Raw genomic sequence first — 19,727 nt, forward strand, 5'->3', positions numbered from 1 at the left:
TGAGCGCGTTCATTCCATTGTAGTAAATTGGCTTTATTTAAAGGTGTAGCAATTTTTTTTTAACCCCTTAAGTGCCGATGACGGAACCGCTCCGTCATCAGCTGGGGTGGCGCTGTGCTGATGACGGAGCGGTTCCGTCATGGCCCGCTCACCGCTCATGCGCGGCACGAATTCCGCGCCTGCGCTGAGCGTTCTATTGAGCGGGCGGGGCCATGACTGAACCGCTCCGTCATAAGCACAGCGCAAGAGACGCTGGTGATGGAGCGGTTCCGTCACCAGCATGCGCCCGCCGCAATTCCGCCCCGCCCCCTTAGCACTGCGGCGGAATAGCCGCCGCAGTGAAGGGGTTAAAGGTGACCAGTCTTTCGGATGGAACGTGAAAAACAAAACCAATACATTGCTGCCCTCACCAGGCTTTGGTCGGGGTACATTGATAGTTAAAAGGCATTGATTGGTACAACTATCACCATTGTAACTTCCTCCGGGGTCGATGGAAACAACCGAGTATACAGCTCTACCAGTCTTCTTAAATGCAAAATGTGTACTGTAAAGATGTCAATATAAATGTCGTATTACATTCTCCCTTCTTAGTTGATTCCCCGCCACTTAATTTTGTAGTCATTTTAACATTTCAGCACTCACATTGTTTATTTATTTATAGATAGTGTTTTATAAAGCACGAACATGCCCATCACAGTAACAGCGCTGTACAAAGAGAGATCTGGTTAGCATTGCTGTACATTAAGAATACCTGTTACCTATGATACGCTGTCCATAGAGTTCGAAGAGCAAGGTACAAACAATCAGAAACAATATACAGAAAGGTGAATGGCATTGTCAAAAAAGTTATCTTCTGTCGCATGTATTTCTAGTAGTAAGGCGTTCACTTCCTTCTTGAAGAGCCTGAGCGAGGTAATCGATCCAGTAGCAGGTGGTAGTGAATTCCATATTCTTGGGGCAGATCCGGAGAAAGTGCACCCGTGTTTTATCTGGCTGGTTCTAGTATGAGGGATTTAGAATTTATGGAGACTCTAATGCATAGTTTGATCCTATTCGCCAAGTATTTAGGAACGGAATTGTGTATCCCTTTGTGTGTTATGCATGCGACCTTCAGTTGTTTCCTAGCTTCATCTGGGACATAGTTGGGGGCTCTGTGTGATGAGGAGATGCGCATTTCATGTGCACAGTGTCTTGATTGGCAGTAGCAGTGGGTAACAATTTGCTTCAGCGTTCTGTCATGTAGAGATGTTTAATGCGTTTTCCTTTTAATGAATACTGGTTTGATCTATCTTTTTTGTTCTCACCATTTTCCCGTATTTCAGTTAGACTTTGGTTTTCCAGTGTTATTAACGCTACAAAATAAACAGAAAGACATGCTACTTGTTGGGGCACGACAGTGTGTATTTTAAAACATCATCAGTTATGTTTTTATGCCTTATTAAAATATGAATATCCCAAAATAATTGGTTCACGAATGTGAGAAAAGCCATCTTGTCGGCAACAGCAGTTGCTCTCCTCAGTTACTCACCATTGCCCCCGTAACATTGCAGTGGCAATGGTGAGTAACTGAAGAGAGCAACTTTTGTTGCCCACAAGCAGGCTTTTCTTACAACTGTGCATTGGATGCACAAGGGTGCTGTAGTATTCATTTACATTACTAGTGTGTGCAAGCTTAACTTGCAAGGCGGGAGATTACCTGTTCTTTAGTGTCGGTGTTTGGGAACTATCAGAGCGGCAGTTTAAGGCGCTACATAAACGATTGATCATGCCCTTTAATCCTAAAACGCTGATTGGCAATTCCCCTACAGCTGCTGTGTCATGCAACACCCTCTCCGACACAAAGTTGCTAAAGTTTTCTGTTTGCAATGCTGTTTTCCAATGGTTTAATCTCGCCGGGTGGGGGACAATGGGGCGAGTGTTGCCAAGTGAGCAGCTCTGGCGGGTTTATCCAGCATGTGTCTTTTTTTCGTAATCACACAGAGCAGCTTTAAAATAGACTCTTCAAAGGCTAGGCCCAGACCGGCTCGCGTTTCACTCTGCGCGGCCCAGGGCGCCCGGGGTGTGCCGGCCTTCGAGCCCACAGGCCCGCCCAGGGGAGCTCGGCCCCGCCCCCCACCTTAAGGAAGCGACGCCTGCCCTGCCCCCGCCAGTCGGGCTCTGGGAGCATGCAGCATGGGAAGGAGTTGTGAGTGTTTCCTCGCACACCGCAGGCTCGTGTACGACAGGGCGCCGCCGCCACACGCAACCTGACACTGGTTCTAGCCCAGGGGGGCAGCATGGTGGCCCACGATGAGATAGGGGGGCTCCTGCCTATCAAGAGGACAATCCGGGTCATAGAGGTGCACAGCCAGGCGTCCAAGGAGCTCGAGGTAGGTTCAAGAGTGCGCTTCGAACTGTAAACTTAGTTGATAGCGTCTGAGCAGTAAAGGTGTGTTAGCGGCGCTATGTGAAACCAAGTGCATGAGAAAGAAGCGCCTTCAAGGCGCGATCTGCATTGTACTAGAAATGCATACAGGCAGAAGTTGCATTTAAGACTCGTGGCCTTTTGAGCCCGCTGACTGCTTCATGTCTGGTGCTCTGCGTGTAAGACTGCGCGTGAAGTTAATTGAACTGCTGCATAGATGACTAAAGACTAAAGTTTACGAATTACAGTGCTGCGCAGAATTATAAATCTGTAGTATGCTATCTTGGGTTGTGCGTGCTTCGTGGTGGACGTGTGGTGTGATGCCTGCGTGCAATCGGCAGTGCTGTCGTCAACCCTCCCCTGCACACCCAGATAGTGAGACTTTGAACCCTTCTTTAAAAAGAAGGGCTCAAAGTCTCACTAATCTTTGTCAGATGTGGGCCAGGCAGGTCTGCTGCCTGCTTGTTTACCTTCTCTTATCGGTTTATTGGTCAGCCCTGCCGGTGAAGGGGCTGTGAGGTTATATACGGGATCATGAGATGCCGGCTCTCCGTCACTTGTTGCAGGCAGATTGTCGTTTTATATTTCTCCTTTTGCATTTGCACACTTGCGGCTTTTTCCTGTGTTTCTGGCGCTCTGTACACCATAGTCGTCTGAGTCAAGGCTGAACACCCGCAGAAGGGATGTCGGGTGCGATCTGTAGACATTCACGAATGCTTTACTTTCTGTTTTTTTTTTTTGGCGAAATTTCACCTTGTAATTACTAGGTGGTGTAACTTTTCTGTTTCTGCCTCGTTAAGTTGACAGGTGTCGTATTTGTCTTTTTTGTTCCTGTTCTTATGTTGGAGCTCACAGTCTAGTCTGCCAGTGGTGCAAACCTTGCCCCAGGGGTGTGCGCGACCACACACTATGCCGTTTACTCCTTTATCTGACTTCTGTGGCACTGTACCCTCTGTGTTAGGTCATTTGCGGAGGAGCGGCGCACTGGGTGCGTTTGTTTACTCGTTGTTTTTTTTTTAGTCTTCTAAAAATGATTCCGTTTGCTTCTGGTCTTGCTTTAAATGCATGTGTCGTGGTACTAACATGGCTGTTGAACAAGCGCATAGAGGCTATTTAACTTGAAGCGTGTAAAATGTAATGTTCCTGAAATGTGGATACTGTGTACAAAGGCCTTCGATGGCGCTGAATGCCAGAGGCTGTAACCCGGCCCTCGCCAGCCATGCGCTATCTCGATGAAGTGATCAGGGCAGTCTCTCCCGTGAGTGTGGCCCGGCTGGAGACCTGTCAGCTCTGCAGTGTCCGCGGCTCCCGTGCAGCTGTCCTGTCTCTGACACAGACGTCCAAGCACCCCCACCCCCCCCCAACTAAATGGAGATTATTGTTCTCCGTGAAGATCTTATCGGCGCAGTCTGCTTCAGTGAGCCTGTCCGGGCTGCCCGTCTTCCTGTCCTTTGTAGCCTGTTGCTGGGCCTTTGAAGTGACGCTTGGCTGGATACAGTGCACGGGAGACTGCTAGTGGAGGGTTTAGTGCTGGTCATCTGTCAGCTCGTGTTGGCAGGACCCTTTCCGGTGCACCTCCATTCTGGGTCCAGGCTATTTTATATGTACCTCATATGTTGTGCATTCCTTTACACCTTTAAAATGTAGACGGGTTGTTTTTATAAACGTACACGTGTCAAACGTATTTCCTCTGTATGCATTAACACAAAGAACCAATATAAGTATTGCTCCCAGCTGAATCTGTGCGTCTAAATGAGTGGCTCTCCTTCCATCGAACTCGGTTTCCTATTATCCTATTAAAGGGTGGGATCGGGGGGCATTCATACATCATGCATGTTACGGGGAGGCACCCCTAGTAGCATAAAGAAAGGGCCAGTGCATGACTGGATTTTGATAAGATAGAGTTTAACGTTTTATTAGAATCCCTTGTATGTTGGTGCCTGCTTTCCCACTGGGGATACATAAGGCGCCGCGATACACACCAGAGGCCCGCTGGGCGCTATATACATGGCGATGAACGAGTTACTGTAAACGTGGCAGTAATGTTGCAACAGAGGCCTTCCCTAAACCCCAGGGCCATCAGTGGCAAGGTTGTGTTGCCGTTAGTGCAGAAGAGCTCGCTTTGTCTCCGAAAGTGTCCGGTGCAAACAAACTTTCTCCATTGCTGCTTACAATGGCCGCAGTCAGCTCAGTGCGCCCAGAGTTAATGTCAACAAGCCGCCTCCGCGTCCAAAGGGGTTTCTCCTGGCGGATGTGCTCTGTAGATCATACCAAGACGTCATCTTTTTGGGTCTAGGTTTCTTTACATTGTCAAATAATGATTGTGTATGTTTGTTTTTGGGTTTGCTGCGTGAACCTCCCGGCCGTAGCTGAAACGCAGATGACTGCAATAAATGTAGAGTCTTGAACTGTAGGGTTGGCCGCTCCCCCCCCCAGCCCTCCCTTATCATGCACAGGGATTAACGAGTTGTAATCAGAGCCGCATTCTTCGGGGCCCAGAGGAACCACACCACACGACACTGACAACTGTTCCATGCTCTGTGTGCCATGGTGCGCCCAGTATGAAATAATGTGAAGACCGTGCACGCGCTCGGAGGCGCGTGCGTGTGGACGTGTAATTCTCAGAGGCCCACAGGTGTCTTAACTGACGTGGTTCATGCTCAAAGTTAAACGAAATCAAGTGTGCGCCTTGTGAGGCGCAGCACATCTGCACTGTAGAGCCAGATGTTGATTTGTTATTTTTGTTTCACACACCGTGTTGTGAAGAGTCTGTTATTGCTTCTGTTGTGGGAAGAACGCTTGTATTCCTCACACAAGAGCCGCTTTGTGCTGCCCCTATGGACTGCAAGCTCGCAACAGACTGTGTGCGTATGCGAGGCTCTCACAGAGGTCTGGTGCAGGCGCTCACACATGCCCCAAGCAGACAGAGCTGGGCATTGTACCGCTCTGCGCCTACGCCAACTGGGCAGCACATGTCCGTCAACCATCCAAAGAATGCCAGGCCAAGTGTTAGCAGTGTGCATGCTGGACTGTATGTGACCACACTGTCCAGCTCGCATGCTGGGCAGCCTCCTTCAGTTGCCTGTGCCCCAAAATATGCATAACAATGGAGAAAAGGCCGGGTCAAGTGGATGGGGAGTGTCAGTCCGCTGATTGCTCTGCCAAGCCCGCCCATATGTCATTAAAGCACAAAGGCAGGTCAGCCTGGCCGAACAGTAGCCCCCGCAACAATGCAAGCGTGTTAAACGGTAGCATCCTGGGAGGCATGGGCATTGTAAACAGCTGCCCGAGGGCCCTGCTGCAGTGAACTCCTGACCCCTGTCTTTTGTGAGAGGAGGCCCGCGGGCAACCAAGCACCAACGTGACTGGTCCAAGACTGTGGCTAGCCGTGGTTAGTAACGCGCTGTGTGTAGGGCGCACTGTACATAAACATACCGCACCTACTCACCATTAGTTGACAGGAAGCCCGTGCCTAGCGAGGTGTGCGCAAATACGTGTCCGGTTGAGCGTTGTGTACGCCATGACAGTGTTGGCTGTGTCCTGTTGGCTTACCAGATAGAATAAGCTGTTTATTTAGGACGTTCAGTACACTTGCATACTTTCTATCAAGTTGGTTGCCAGTTCCAATGGCGTGCTGGGCCTTTAAGGTTGTTTTGTAGTCGGGCAGCATTCACGAAGCCGAAACGCTCCGGCCTTTGTGACACGCACACATGTGACGTTAGACGCCGGCCTTGACGTGCTTGAGTACTCGAGGCAGCGTGGACGTGCTTCTGGCCTTCTTGAAAATGTTGGTCCTGTTTGTGGAACGGCCTTGTTTTGATCGCTGTTTGGGAGTGTGTAGAAGAATGTCAGGCCAATGGGTAGTGCCTTTTGCCGCTTTCCTACCTTGTTTGTTCGGGTTTCATTAGTCTCCACTGTTTAGTTGCGTTATTTTGCAGAGCCCCCATCCGAGCCCAGTGCTAAGGGACCGCCTAGTTCTGGCTGTAGAAAAGGCCATTAGCTCCAGCCAGGGTTCTACCCCCGCGGGCGATGCCTGTATCCTCTTCATTTGCACCTTATTTCACAGCAGACACACCGCTGCCCCCGCGGCTATGAGCCGGTCAGCTGACGCCAGGCTCCTGCCCCCGCCGTATCTCCCATGCAGGAGCCCTTCTCACCGCCATTTCTTCTGCATTGATCCCTCCCTTACCAGGGCCTGTTTTCCTGAACCATGCACATTTCCTCTAAATGGCAGGTGGCAAACCTGGGTCCTGGAGCTTTTGTGTTCCATTTGAACCGTTGTTCCCTCCCGCCTACGTTCTAAAGCTCCAAGGTGAAACAGAAACGGGCTGAAAACAAGGCAAGGGTTACTTTCGGCCACAACCTGCCCTCCTGGTGCCATAGCTCTGTCTCTTGGCCGCACGACTGACTTTAGTCCTAGAGTCGTTTTACTTTAAATGGTCACTGAATGGTCGTCTAGTGGAACACAGTTATTCCGTGCTAGCCCGAAAGTAACGCCACATCATTCCTCTGGCAGGTCTATCCCCACTTCCCAGTGCGAAGGCCCTCTAGTGAAACACATGTAGCGGCTGACTGAAAGTTTGCAAGCTACTTACTTCTGGTCACTGTGCAGTTAGTTTTACGCTTCCTTGTCTGTGCCAAGTTGCCTGTAGTGAAATACATACATACATGCAGTGGCTGTCTGAAAGTAATGTCTCTCTTAAGGTCTGGACACTGCAGAAACACATGCAAGCAGTGCCTGGATAAGAGTAATGGCTCTTGTAATTTCTAGGCACTGCAGTCTCTTGTAACCTCTAGTCACCGCAGAAACTCGTGCACGCAGTGGTTGACTGGTAGAATTGGCTCTTGAAATCTCTAGTCACTTCAGGCCATGACTTTTGTGATCTCTGGTCACCTCAAAACACGTGTACGCAGTGGCTGAATGGAAGTGATGGCTCTTTTAACTTCCTGTCGCTGCAGAAACACGTGCATTCAGTGGCTGACCGGAAGTAATGGTTCTTGAAATCTCTAGTCAATCCAGGTCATGGCTCTTGTGACCTTTGGTCACGCAGAAACACGTACACGTGCACGCGGTGGCTGACTAGAAGCAGAGGCGCCTCCTAGCCCGGGAGCAGATGCCGTGCATACCAGGCAGCTGTGCGTGCTGCGTCATTCCCAGATGAGTCCACCAGTGAGGGATTTCATATCGCAGAGACGAAATATGGCACCGCCTTCCGACATCAAGCCAACACCTGGTGTTTAAACAGAATATACAAATACACATACAATGCAAATCGGGATTTAAAAATAGTTTTTCGAACAGTCCAGACTTTGAGAAGAAACTTTGACACAGGCGCTATCTAGATTAGACTGAGAAGGGAAAAACACGAGGAGCGTGCATTGGAAGTTGTTATCTCGGTTCCTGGGAATCCCCACCTGCACTTTGAAAGTGTATTTACACCATGTATTTGACTGGGCCCGCTTACATTCAAAGTGCCTGACTCCAGACATCCACTACGATGGTCACCCCGCAAGTGAGAGTGGGACTGTCACTGCACCTCGAGAATAAACTCTGCCTTGATGCGAGGTGTGTGATAAATAGCTCCCTTTGTATAACTTATCACCGGTTTAAGGGTTCAACTCCCAGGCCTGCTGGGAGGCCTTCAAGAGGCACTGTGCTTCGAAATGAAACGTTACCAGCGGTATTAGTCTTTCCTCCCAATCAACGCAACAGTGTAAGATCTTTTGTGATCCCGCCCAGTGCCTAGGGTCAGCCATTTGGTACAGTGAACGTGCCAGCCGGGGGTCTGCTTGGTATTAGTGTTCATGCCCTGGCGACGCCCTCATTAACCAGCAATCAGGAACTGTTCTCTCATCCAGTAGTTCTTTATTTTGGTACCAGTGCCATGCCACACATAAAATGAATTACCTCTTACCTCATGTGAATACCTCTGCCTTGATGTCACCAGCGAGAACAAACCTGTATGTTCACTACACATCATGTACCACCCCCCGGGGGACAACATCGTCTTCTCCCAACAACTCATGGACACAATATCAATCAACGCAGGACGGCAAAACACAAATTTACCTTGGTGACTACAATCTCCATTGGAATGACTGCGGTGACGCAGTAGTTAATAGCCTTAAAAGTTTCCTTACCGCTTCGGACCTCACTCAAATTTGCAACACCCCGACACATGACAAAGGCTCTATCCTCGACCTGGTCATTTCCAAAGAAGGCACCACTCAACTTGACTCAATACAACCGTGTGACTGGTCAGACCACCATATTATCACATTCCTCATCAAGGAAAAAGTAAAACTCATCCCGGTGCAATACGCCAAGCCCAAAGTCTGGAAAAGAGACATGAGGAAACTCAATCCAATCTCTCTACCCCCCAACAGCTGCAATCTCCTACTCCCCCCTACTGATGCTACTGACGTTCAGGACCTAACTGACCACTATCTCAACTCCATGGCCTCAATAATCAATGAGGCCGCTCCAATGCAACTGAAAAGAGTATCCACTAAGATATCCAACCCCTGGTACAACGGGAGTCTCAATGAAGAGAGACGGGCTATGCGAACGGCAGAGCGCACCTGGAGAGCAGTTCCCTCGACATTGCATCTCAAAACTCTGAGGAAAAAGAGAAATGCATACTTCAGGAAAATAAAACGCTCAAAGTCAGAGTTCTTCAGAATGCAGCTAGACCAAGCAAAAAACCATCCAAGTAAATTGTTCGAGCTAATCCGATCTCAATCTAAGGAACAACTCCCAGCTGTCGACATCATGAGCACTACTCCTTCCTGTGAAGAGTTCTCAGCTTTCTTTAACAAAAAAACTGACAATATAAGGAGCGACCTCCTCATTGACGCAAGCCTCTACTCAATACCCAACTGCTCAACACCAAATAAACTAAAGAACAATGCGACATGGTCATCTTTTGACACCTACTCTGAAGAAGAAATTTACAGAATACTCAGCACCCTAAAACCATCCAATCACCTTACTGACCCTCTTCCTGCTAACGCCGTAAAAGACTTCATCCCTTTGCTACTCCCACTCTGGACTAAAATTATCAATAGCTCACTACAACAAGGAACCATCCCGGACTCCCTCAAAGTTGGTCAAGTTACACCTTTATTGAAGAAACCAACAGCCGACCCCACGGACCTAAACAACTACCGCCCGATTACCAACATTCCCACTCTCGCCAAACTTTTAGAGAAATGCGTCCAACTACAAATGACAAAGCACATAGAACAGTTTGATCTCCTCAACCCACACCAATCAGGCTTCCGAGCAGGGCACAGTACTGAAACGGCGATGACTCACATAATTGACGACGCCATCCAAATCTTAGATCAAAATAATACCTGCCTCCTCATCCTTCTTGATCTCTCTTCAGCATTCGACACAGTGAAACATGAGAACTTACTCAAACTCCTTAAGACAAGAATGGGCTTCTCTGGGTCTGTGCTTCGTTGGTTCACTTCCTTTCTACACAACAGGTCTCAAAAATTCAAGAGCAAAAACCTAATGTCTTCCCCAGTACCGGTATCGTTAGGTGTCCCGCAAGGTTCCTGCCTATCCCCTACTTTGTTTAACCTTGTTATGGAACCTCTCACCACTCTGTTACAAGCATCCAATGTACACTTTCACATGTACGCTGATGACACACAAATATATCTCAAGTTACAATCCCCTAAAGACATCCTGAGTCTGAATTCAACGATCAGAAGCACCCAATCTTGGCTGGCCGACACCACCTCAAACTCAATGCTATGAAGACTGAGTTCCTCCTAATCTCACCTCCCACGAAAATATCTTCCGCACAAACATGGCTTAAGCACCTAACAGCACTCAATGTCCAACCGACCATCGTGGACTCAGCAAAATCCCTAGGCATAACACTCGACACCAACCTCAACATGCAGCAGCATATCAGCAAGGCTACTAAGGGGGCGAACTTCCAGATAAATACCTTGAGGAAACTGAAACCCTTCCTCCCAGCAAAAGACTTCCAAACAGCAGTACAAGCTCTAGTCATCCCTCACATAGACTACGGCAGCGCGGCCCTTTGTGGCCTCCCCCTAACGACAACTGCACCCCTCAGAGCGTCACTAAATGCGGCTGCAAGACTCATCACTGGATCAAAAAAACATTTGCATATCTCCCCTGACTTCAAATCCTTGAACTGGCTGCCTCTTGAAGCCAGAATACAGTTGAAAATTGCCTGCATGACGCACAAGGCTATACACCTGAAATCACCCAGCTACCTCACTCATAAGCTGACAATGTCCGGTGGGTCCAGAGCTACCAGGAGCACAAACAATCTTCTGTTGAAACCGCGAAGATTCCGGAAGGAAAAAACGTACAAACGCTCCTTCTCTGGAATGGCGCCCAGGATCTGGAACGCACTTCCTCCTGAAACGAGGCTCATCTCTTCCTCCCTTCTTTTTAAGAAAGAAGTCAAAAGTATCCGTATGGCTAAATACACTTGAACAATTCATTTGATTTTCATTGCGAACAGTATTATCAGTATTCTGTTATGATACAGCCTATGTATTCCTATGTACGTGTGTCTGGACTTATATTAGTCTAAAGTGCTTAGATCCTTGCTACCTCATATCAGTTTTTTATCGATTTCGGTATTATTCACAACGTTTTGATGGCCTACGCTCCAACTAGGCCGTGCTACCTCATACCTATACTAGAAGTAATTTGTTTTTTGCTATGTACATGAACTTGATGATCTACCTCCCTACTTTCCCCCCTTGTTCCCCTACCCTTCCACCTGCCTGTGTAAAGCGCTCTGTTATCTGCAAAGATCTTGTTCGCGCTATATAAAACTCTCAAAATAAATAAAATAAATAACTAAACATGCAATGCAATCTGTCAAAGGTGGAATAATTTATGTAGTTGGCCTGTAAAAAGTTACAATTAAATAAGTTTGTTTGAAAAGATCTCCCGTATCTACCATTCCCCAGAACCCAACCCGCAAACTTGATTTGTTTGAGTTTTCTCGCACTTCGCTCCTTCTCAGATGTTGTTTTTGTTAATGATTTTCCTGTGCAGTTCGAACGCCCAATAGTGGTACTTACTGTAAGTTTCAGAACTCACTTACCCAAACTGTCCTCGGCAACCTGAGGGCAGAGTTTGAATCGTAGCCTTGACCTACTTTGGGCCGGGTCCATGGCACCCAGAGAGAAGGCTTGGCAGTGCCACCTTCACCTTTTCGTGTGTCTCACTCGGTCTGCTTTTTCCACAGCCCTGAACCTGTAGCATAACATCAGTTCTCCTAATTACACCTGCTCAACAACCTGTCCTTTTTGTCTTTTTCGCAGGAGCCAAGCTACAAGCGAGTTCGACCCTTGACCAGAGTCACCTCCTTGGCAAATTTGATTTCACCTGTCAGAAGTGGTGCAGTCAGGCGCTTTGGTCAAACCATTCAGGTGAGTGTGTGTCCATTCATGTGTGTGTTTACCGACACACGGTTGTGATTAGTAAGCCCTGTAACTAGCAGATGGTAACCTGTTTTTTTCTCAGCTAATGTTCCTTGGCCTTGTGCTGCTTTCTACTTTCCCACGTTCATGGTGTAAATGTTATGCCAAATGACACAGTGAATGGCTTACCAAATCACAAAAATATTAGGTTTTGCATCCAAACAGCCTGGTAGCTTTGAAGAAACGAATCTTAAGGTGATGAGGACACAGTAGTGACTGCATGCAGTCAGTACTAGAGTACAGCTTCAATGAACTGTGCAACTAGTATTGTGGAGCGCTGTTGATAGATTTACCTGCGTCCATCTGCTGGAAGCGCTTGCCGTGCTTTTGGTCCGGGCAAACACGGTAGCATTAGATTTCAGTATTCTAGGTGTTTATTAGAAAGGCTTATGTGCCGTGCTATGAAGTTGCATAGATGTGGAGGCAGGGAGTGACTTGCATTAGCCGAGATCCCCAGTCGATAGCGGAACCTTGGGTTATCCTAAAGAAGGTGTTTAGGTACATCTGTGATCTCGAGGGGGTTGGGGATACACCTTTAGGCATTCACATCTAGGGACCTAGTGACTACTTTAGGCTGTGGTTGTGAGGAAAGATCACTACCAGACTTCGAAGACCTGGGTGAGGTTTAATGGAATAATCTTAACACAAGGCTAGAGTGAGGACTGCACTAGATATTAGGGTCACGTGTGACTGAAATGAGTTGACACGTGGGCTTGGTTAGCAGTCCTGGTCTTCTATTCAAGTCTGTGCATAAATAACCGAGTATGAGATGGTAATGAGTGAGTCGAGAATGGAGTGTTTTAACCCCTTCAATGCTATTGACGGAACGATTCAGTCATGAGCGTCGGTTGGCCTGTGCTCATGACGGAACTGTTCCGTCATGAGCCCGTTGGCTCATTACAACGTTCAGCATAGCGCAGGAATCTGCGCCGCGCTGATGTGGTTAAAACAATGGACATACTCATTATCTATTTCTTCTGGCCTGGGTAATTGGTTGGTTAGATTGTCTATATTTCCTATTCAGTCTAAACATTTACTTACTTTTCAACAAATTCTCACACTAATATTGCCTTTTACAGCAAGAGTTTGTGTGTTCATGTTTAAGTTTGTTTATCTGAGAAGGGCATAGATCATGGCAACAAACTAATAAGTTGGTGGATAGCCGTCACCAGGGACACTAACTGCTAACTCCATCTTTATCAAAATCTGTCTTTGGGTCAGCACATGGACGGTGTAGTGTATTGTGCGAAGCACAGACTGCTAACCCCAACCGTACCAAATGAAGATTGTCAAAGTGCCCATGTCACTATTGGCTGCGGAAATGTTCTATCTTTTCACTTTCCAAGGGGTTCACTGACCAGGTGCCCGTTTTCTTGAACAGAAGAGGAACAGACTATAGGCAAAAGGGTATATGCTGTTGGGGATTCGCTTTTGGACAAGGGTAGCCCTGGTTTCGGTTAATGCCGAGTCAGCATGCTAGTGTTCCCCCTTTTAAACTGCTGACACAGTGGGGCCGGGCTGCTCCTCCAAATTGGTGGGGCTGCTTTTCAAAATTGGATACCTTAGCAACATTGATGCAGACTAGTCGTAGCTGGCCGCAGGCAGAATCCTTCCGCAAAAAGGGTATGGTATGTCCTCTGTATTTGCAGAGTTACTCCTCACTATGCAGGTATTTGAAAAGTCAAGCTGAATGATCTCAGTTGTTCTTAGTACGACCAAAGCAGTTTTGTTTCTTCTGTCCGCTACTGAACGGACATTGAAAGTACATTACTAGTAGTTTCATACAATAATGCCCCTAAAGAACTCTTGATGTTTATTCTTACACTCTTCTCTCCCACAGTCGTTCACTCTACGCAGTGACACCAAGTCTCCGAGCTGTGCGCAGAAGTCATGCAGCAGATCCTCCGGCCCAACTCCACCCAAGAGGAGGAACAGTGTTCTTTGGTCCGAGATGTTTGATGTCAACATGAAAGAAACCCTCAGCACCAAGGAAATCAAGCGCCAGGAGGTGTGTACTCTTAGTGGTCCAAGAGTGGCAAAGCGAGACTTTCAGTAGACCCTGTTACTTATGGAAAGTTCCTCCTAATGTGGCTTCGTACGAAGAGCCGATGATTGGTTCAACTAATAGAGTGGCACCAGAAATCTGTACCAGCGGTTTACAATTCTCTGCCCAGTTGAGTAGCTCTCATTGGGCTTGAAATTGCACAGCGGTGGAAGAGATCCATTTAGAGTGTACATCTAATTTTGTTTGCTTCATGCGCTACAGCCACCTCTCAAAGGGGTGTCAATTACAGTGATATCATAACACATACAAATAGAAAAGAAATTGCTTTCTTGTCAAATGTTTCAAACCTGTTTAATGTGTGGGCCTGTAATGATGGCAGATAAGCAAGCTGTGGATTTTGTAAGATGCAATGAAGCCTAGGTGTAAAGACGAACATTTGGTAAAGAGTACTTTCATCCTTTTTGGGCAGGCCATATTTGAAATGTCCCGAGGAGAACAAGACCTCATTGAAGATCTTAAGCTTGCCAGGAAAGCCTACCATGATCCCATGCTGAAGTTGTCCATTATGTCTGAGGAGGAACTTGCCCACATCTTTGGGGATTTGGATTCCTACATACCTCTGCATGAAGGTAGGCAGATTGCAGCTGTTTCTGTAGTGATAGTTTTGTCATGGCCCGAATCTGCTTTTCGCGGCTTTGTCATGTTTATGGTCTAATCGAAATAATGACTTATTCGGCAGTGCTGCAACTGATTTGATGCATCTGAATAAGATTTTTTTCTCATTTGGTCCTTTTTTTTGTACTTCCAGACCTATTGTGTAGGTTGGGACAAGCAACGAGATCTGATGGAACGGTGGGACAGATTGGTCAAATTCTCGTAGACTGGGTAAGTCTTTGCTGTGCTACTGAACATAGTTAAGTTAGTAACTTTATTTTGCTGTGGTGGTTGTGAGATCATATCACCCCACAACTTTGTCGATGTTCAAAACTCTTGCTCGTGTGTGGCCTGGGTTTTTGGTAATTAAAAAAAAACGACATTCAAATGGTAAATGTGGAAAGCAGAATAGCAATAAGTTGTAGATTGCTGGTGTTCACTAAAGCCCCAATATTCATTAGTTTGGTTATGAATCCGCTTTTTGTTGTGAAGCCGCACACCTGTCTAATGCCCACCCGATTAGATGTACATTGTTGTGAAGCAGCTTTTATGCCCTTCACACTAAATCAGGTCAAATTGACTACCAGCATAAAGCATCCTGTCAAATCCTTCTGACAAGAATTTGTTTATGAAGTATGCCATAAATTGTATTCACTCCCACTAAAATATGTGTTAATTGTACTAATTCCTTTTTTCTGGCTGCAGCTACCAGGCTTGAATGCTTACAAACATTACTGCAGCAACCAGCTCGCTGCAAAGGCACTCCTGGATCAGAAGAAGCTAGACCGCCGTGTCCAGGACTTCCTCCAGCGCTGCCTCGAATCCCCCTTCAGCCGCAAGTTAGACTTGTGGAGCTTCCTGGATATTCCTCGAAGCCGCCTGGTGAAATACCCTCTGCTGCTTAAGGAAATACTGAGGCACACCCCTAACGACCACTCCGACGTGCAGAGCCTGGAAGAGGCGGTAAGTAGTTAGCGCTTGAGTTTTCATATGTCTGATAGTGGACTCTGTCTAGTATAATAATGCACATGGTGGCGCCTGGGGGTGTAAAAGTGGGGGTCAACTAGCCCCCTGACCCGTATAAATGTGAGGACCTTGCCTCAAGAGGAAACATGGAGTTCATGTTACCTGGCTGCTTAAATGGACACGGTTAGGGTTTGTTGCTTGAGGAAGCAGAACAATTCTGGTGCTAGATTGATACTATGTCTTTGCTATTGGTGTGTTGAAAAGATACATTTGGCGTTACTGGAAAGAGTATGTGCTTAATAGGTGCTGCTTCTTATGGTCCAACTCTTATGCCTCATCTAGATGGCTGGACTGGCTCGCACGTAGTGCCAGAGCTTCTCTGTAGTATACTACTTCTGTTCTTGTTATGCCTTTTACATCCCCAGCTCAGCCAGTGTTTTTTTGTGTGTGTGCTGCACAGAATGTTTACTTCACTTTCTATTTACTTCTATGGCACTTTGGCAACTCTGGCTCCGCTCTATAGGTGTTCCCAAAAACACCTAGTAGTAATGTTGGATGAGTGGGGGCTATATGAGAACTCATTATCTAAATCACCCTAGGGTTGCGGCAGTTCACATCTTAAGGCATTCGAATGGTGGGGTTTGAGGGTACATGTTAATGTGGATAGACGCATGGCTGCAGACCCATTCACTGCTTTACGTTGGCAGCTCATAGGTCCTAGATGTATGCTGACCTCCATCCTTTCTTTGTCTGATATAGAGTAGCACACAAACGTATATTTATGAATGTCTGCTATTCTTTTGCAGATCTCTATAATCCAGGGAGTTTTGTCCGACATTAACTTCAAGAAGGGAGAGTCGGAATGCCAGTATTACATTGACAAGCTGGAGTACCTTGACGACAGGCAGCGTGATGAGCGCATCGAAGCCAGCAGAGTCTTGCATTGCCATGGGGAGCTGAAGAATAAGAATGGACATGTAAGTTGATTTCCTTAAATGTCGCCAACTGTGCTTGGTGGTGCATAGAAAAGCCCCATAGGGTCGCCTTTTTGGGGCAAATGCTGTATCTTTAGTTTTAGACTTGTGAATTTGTTCTTGCTTTTTTCACATGGCACACAAATGCAATATAGTCCTGCATGATAACTGTGCACAGGTCAACATCCAGACATACCTCACAAGTTGTGCGTCAGTGTCTCATGTGTAGATGTAAGCTGTATATTGCTTAATGCATGGACACTGGTGGGCTCTGATCTATATTTCTTAACGCCCTCCACTCTGTTTTGCTAATGAGCCATCAGTCCCTTTCATCATTTCAGTGTTACTGCAGAAGTTTAAAAGTTGGGTTAGATGTGTGTATGTGCTCCTGCTGTGTGCACATAGTTTTGCCGGCCCTGTCTTCATTATTCAATAGGTCTCTGCCCAGAACTTAGTGTATGTTTACTATGTCACTGTGTTGGATTTCCTGCCCAAGGTTATTCTTTGAAGGCAAAGGGAACGTTCAAATGATGAAAACCAGTCTACCACTCCCTCAAATAGTTGTCTGTAATGAATCCTTGAGCCGAGGAAATGACATTCCCTTTCTTTGCTCAGAGTACAAGGCTGGCTGACTGTGCAGCCATAATACTGCTCTTGTGTGAAGAGGGGTGCTTGGTATGCGACTTTCAGTCAAATGAGTCTTTCAGATCAGCCGTGTTTGCCTAGCTGCCTCTTGCTTTTGAATGACTTCGTTTCTATGGAATAGGTGGACAGGAAGCTACAAGCTTAGGCTTCAAAGTAGTCTGGTTGATTTGCATAAGGCTTTGGGTGCATAACTTTGGCCCTTCGGTTTCTTTTAAGTGGCAGTTTGACACTGGGCGTCGCGGCAGCGTAATGCGTGAGCTTTCCAGCTTTTACTGTGCACGAGGACTGAACATGATTGTATATTTAGAATGTATCAATCCAAATGATGTCGACTGAGCCACAGTGCATATAAAGGATTTGAGGTCTTCACGCATTGTGCCTGGCAAGTCACTTGAGATACGTCACATGGAGCGCGGGGGGGGGGGGGGGGGGATTTCCACATAGTGCAGGATAATGTCACCAAGCTAGAGCTATTGTAGTAGTATTTAATGAAGACCTTTTAAAAGGAAGCAGGAATAAATCTTATGCAGGGTGGTTTATTCAGAGTATATGGTGAACAACTTTATACATTGGATAGTAGTCCAAGAGCAGCCATTTCCCAGTTCTGTTGCGAGTCTGCTTGACCATTATACTAAATGAATGGACCAACTGTTTTTAGATGTAAGTCATGATTGTCCAGTGATCCATAACGTTTTTTACATGTGTTTATCTTCCACAGAAGTTATACCTCTTCCTTTTCCAAGACATCCTGGTTTTAACCCGCCCTGTCACGCGGAATGAGCGCCACTATTACCAGGTGTACCGGCAGCCCATACCCCTGCAAGAGCTCATCCTGGAGGATCTGCAGGACGGCGACGTGAAGATGGGCGGCTCCTTCCGAGGAGCCTTCAGCAACTCTGACAAAGGTAACACCATGCACCTTTTTCATGAAGGTCTCGTATTAGTACAAGATCACTTTTTTGCCTATTTCAGGCTCTTTGCTTCTGGCTACTGTAGACTGTAGAGCAGCCAAATTAAATGACAAGGTCAAGAGAAGATTCGATGGATTTTCATTAAACAGATTGCACACTTGTGTTGCAACCTATTTAGTGGGAATTTCTTCAAATAAAACAGAAGAGGGAAGATTGTGAACCGAAAAACTAATTATCATATTCTGGGACTTAATATTTTTAACTATGTAAAATGCGGTAATATAGTAAAAATGATATAATAGAAAAATAAATGGTTAGCTGACATTCCAGCAAAAGAGTCCATATTGAATTGAAATTACTACGGGATTCTTTGCATAAAGCTAACATTTCCCTTGTAAGGTAATTCATGTTGGACAAGCTTAAAACTGAAACGCCTTCAATTATGTGAATCTAATACTTTTTTTTAATCTGCAAGCAAAAAATATTGTAAGGTTCACTTAATTGTTTTAACAGCAAAAATAAATACATGAACATAAGTAGTTTGTAAATTGCTTATACACTTTCCACTGGCTTAACTTGAAGCTAACATTGTTTTTAATTCCGTTTTTTAGCTAAGAATATTTTCCGAGTTCGCTTTCGTGACCCGTCACTTGGCCAGTCCCATACCCTCCAGGCCAACGATATCTTCCACAAACAGCAGTGGCTGAATTGCATCCGAACCGCTGTGGCGCCTTTCCAGCAGGCCAGCTCTCCGACCGAACTGAACGGACTGCCCGAGCTCTGCGAGGAGTCCGAAGAGAATCAACCGCCAGCTGCGAACACCCAGCTGCAGCGCCACCCATCGGTGACATCAGTCATTACTCAAATGGAACTGGACGAAAGCACCAAGGAGTGCAGCCCTATTGTAGTTCCGGCCAAAGCTGCACCGAGCCCTAAAATGGCCCAGAGAGCACAGACTGGCCACCGGCGGACAAGAGAGAAAACACAGCCGAGCGCCAAGCGGAAAGAGACACTGGTTTAAAGCCCCAGACGAACTGAGGGGGGAACTATTATTTATAAACGTGTACATTTTATTTTTGTAATGTGAGCATGCTAGGATCTTTTTTGCGATCCTACCGTTTTCTGTTTTTTCTTGTGGCAGCTATTGGTATACAGTCAAAGCTGTTAATCTGGAGTCTGTTTTTGAAGCGGAAGACACTGCACAGATTTTTAATTTGTGAATCAAATAAAGTTTTTTTAGCGGTTGTGCCGGTGGCTAGTGGCAGAAGAAAAGTCAGTATTTTGAGTTAAGATGTTTGAGAACGCCATTACTCAGTGTGCCGGCTTGACCCAGTTGGCAATTGAGATGTGGTCCATCAGTGATGAATAAAAGACGGAACTGTATTCACGTGTATGCCATTTTTCACGCGCACAGTAGTATTCCTTCCTTGCAGCTCTTTCAGGGTAACCCCTGATTATAGTGAAGTTGTTCCCTTCATTGGAATAGGTACTGTACTAGTACAGTACATACAGAAACTGTAACTTGCTGCTCCACCGGTAGATTCAGTCTAAAAAGTAAATCTGTGTTGCTTACTTCTTCACACATTGCCAAAAGTTGTCTGCATTAAACTTGCAAGATTGTTACTCAATTTGCCCTGTGGACTGATAGCAAGAGTTTTTGGTGTGCATAGAGTAGTTTT

At 46.4% G+C, this 19,727-nt stretch overlaps 1 protein-coding gene across 2 annotated transcripts in view; it reads left to right on the forward strand.

Annotated features, from left to right (window-relative positions):
* NET1 (neuroepithelial cell transforming 1) overlaps positions 1 to 19,431 on the forward strand; it is a 271,277-nt gene extending 251,846 nt beyond the window's left edge. Inside the window, exons 1-9 of one of the 2 annotated variants that reach the window (XM_086918934.1) lie at positions 2,148 to 2,369; positions 11,735 to 11,842; positions 13,734 to 13,901; positions 14,368 to 14,527; positions 14,707 to 14,783; positions 15,258 to 15,515; positions 16,325 to 16,495; positions 17,856 to 18,042; positions 18,660 to 19,431. In XM_086918934.1, coding sequence (XP_086775060.1) covers positions 2,277 to 2,369; positions 11,735 to 11,842; positions 13,734 to 13,901; positions 14,368 to 14,527; positions 14,707 to 14,783; positions 15,258 to 15,515; positions 16,325 to 16,495; positions 17,856 to 18,042; positions 18,660 to 19,069 — 1,632 coding nt within the window. In that variant the 5' untranslated portion in view covers positions 2,148 to 2,276 and the 3' untranslated portion in view covers positions 19,070 to 19,431. Of the gene's footprint in view, positions 1 to 2,147; positions 2,370 to 11,734; positions 11,843 to 13,733; positions 13,902 to 14,367; positions 14,528 to 14,706; positions 14,784 to 15,257; positions 15,516 to 16,324; positions 16,496 to 17,855; positions 18,043 to 18,659 lie in introns of those variants that run through there. The other variant, XM_086918933.1, reaches the window with a different exon arrangement.
* The last annotated feature ends 296 nt before the right edge of the window (positions 19,432 to 19,727 follow it).

The sequence above is a fragment of the Lissotriton vulgaris genome, chromosome 1_1, assembly GCF_964263255.1.
Source record: "Lissotriton vulgaris chromosome 1_1, aLisVul1.2, whole genome shotgun sequence".
NCBI lineage: Eukaryota > Metazoa > Chordata > Amphibia > Caudata > Salamandridae > Lissotriton > Lissotriton vulgaris.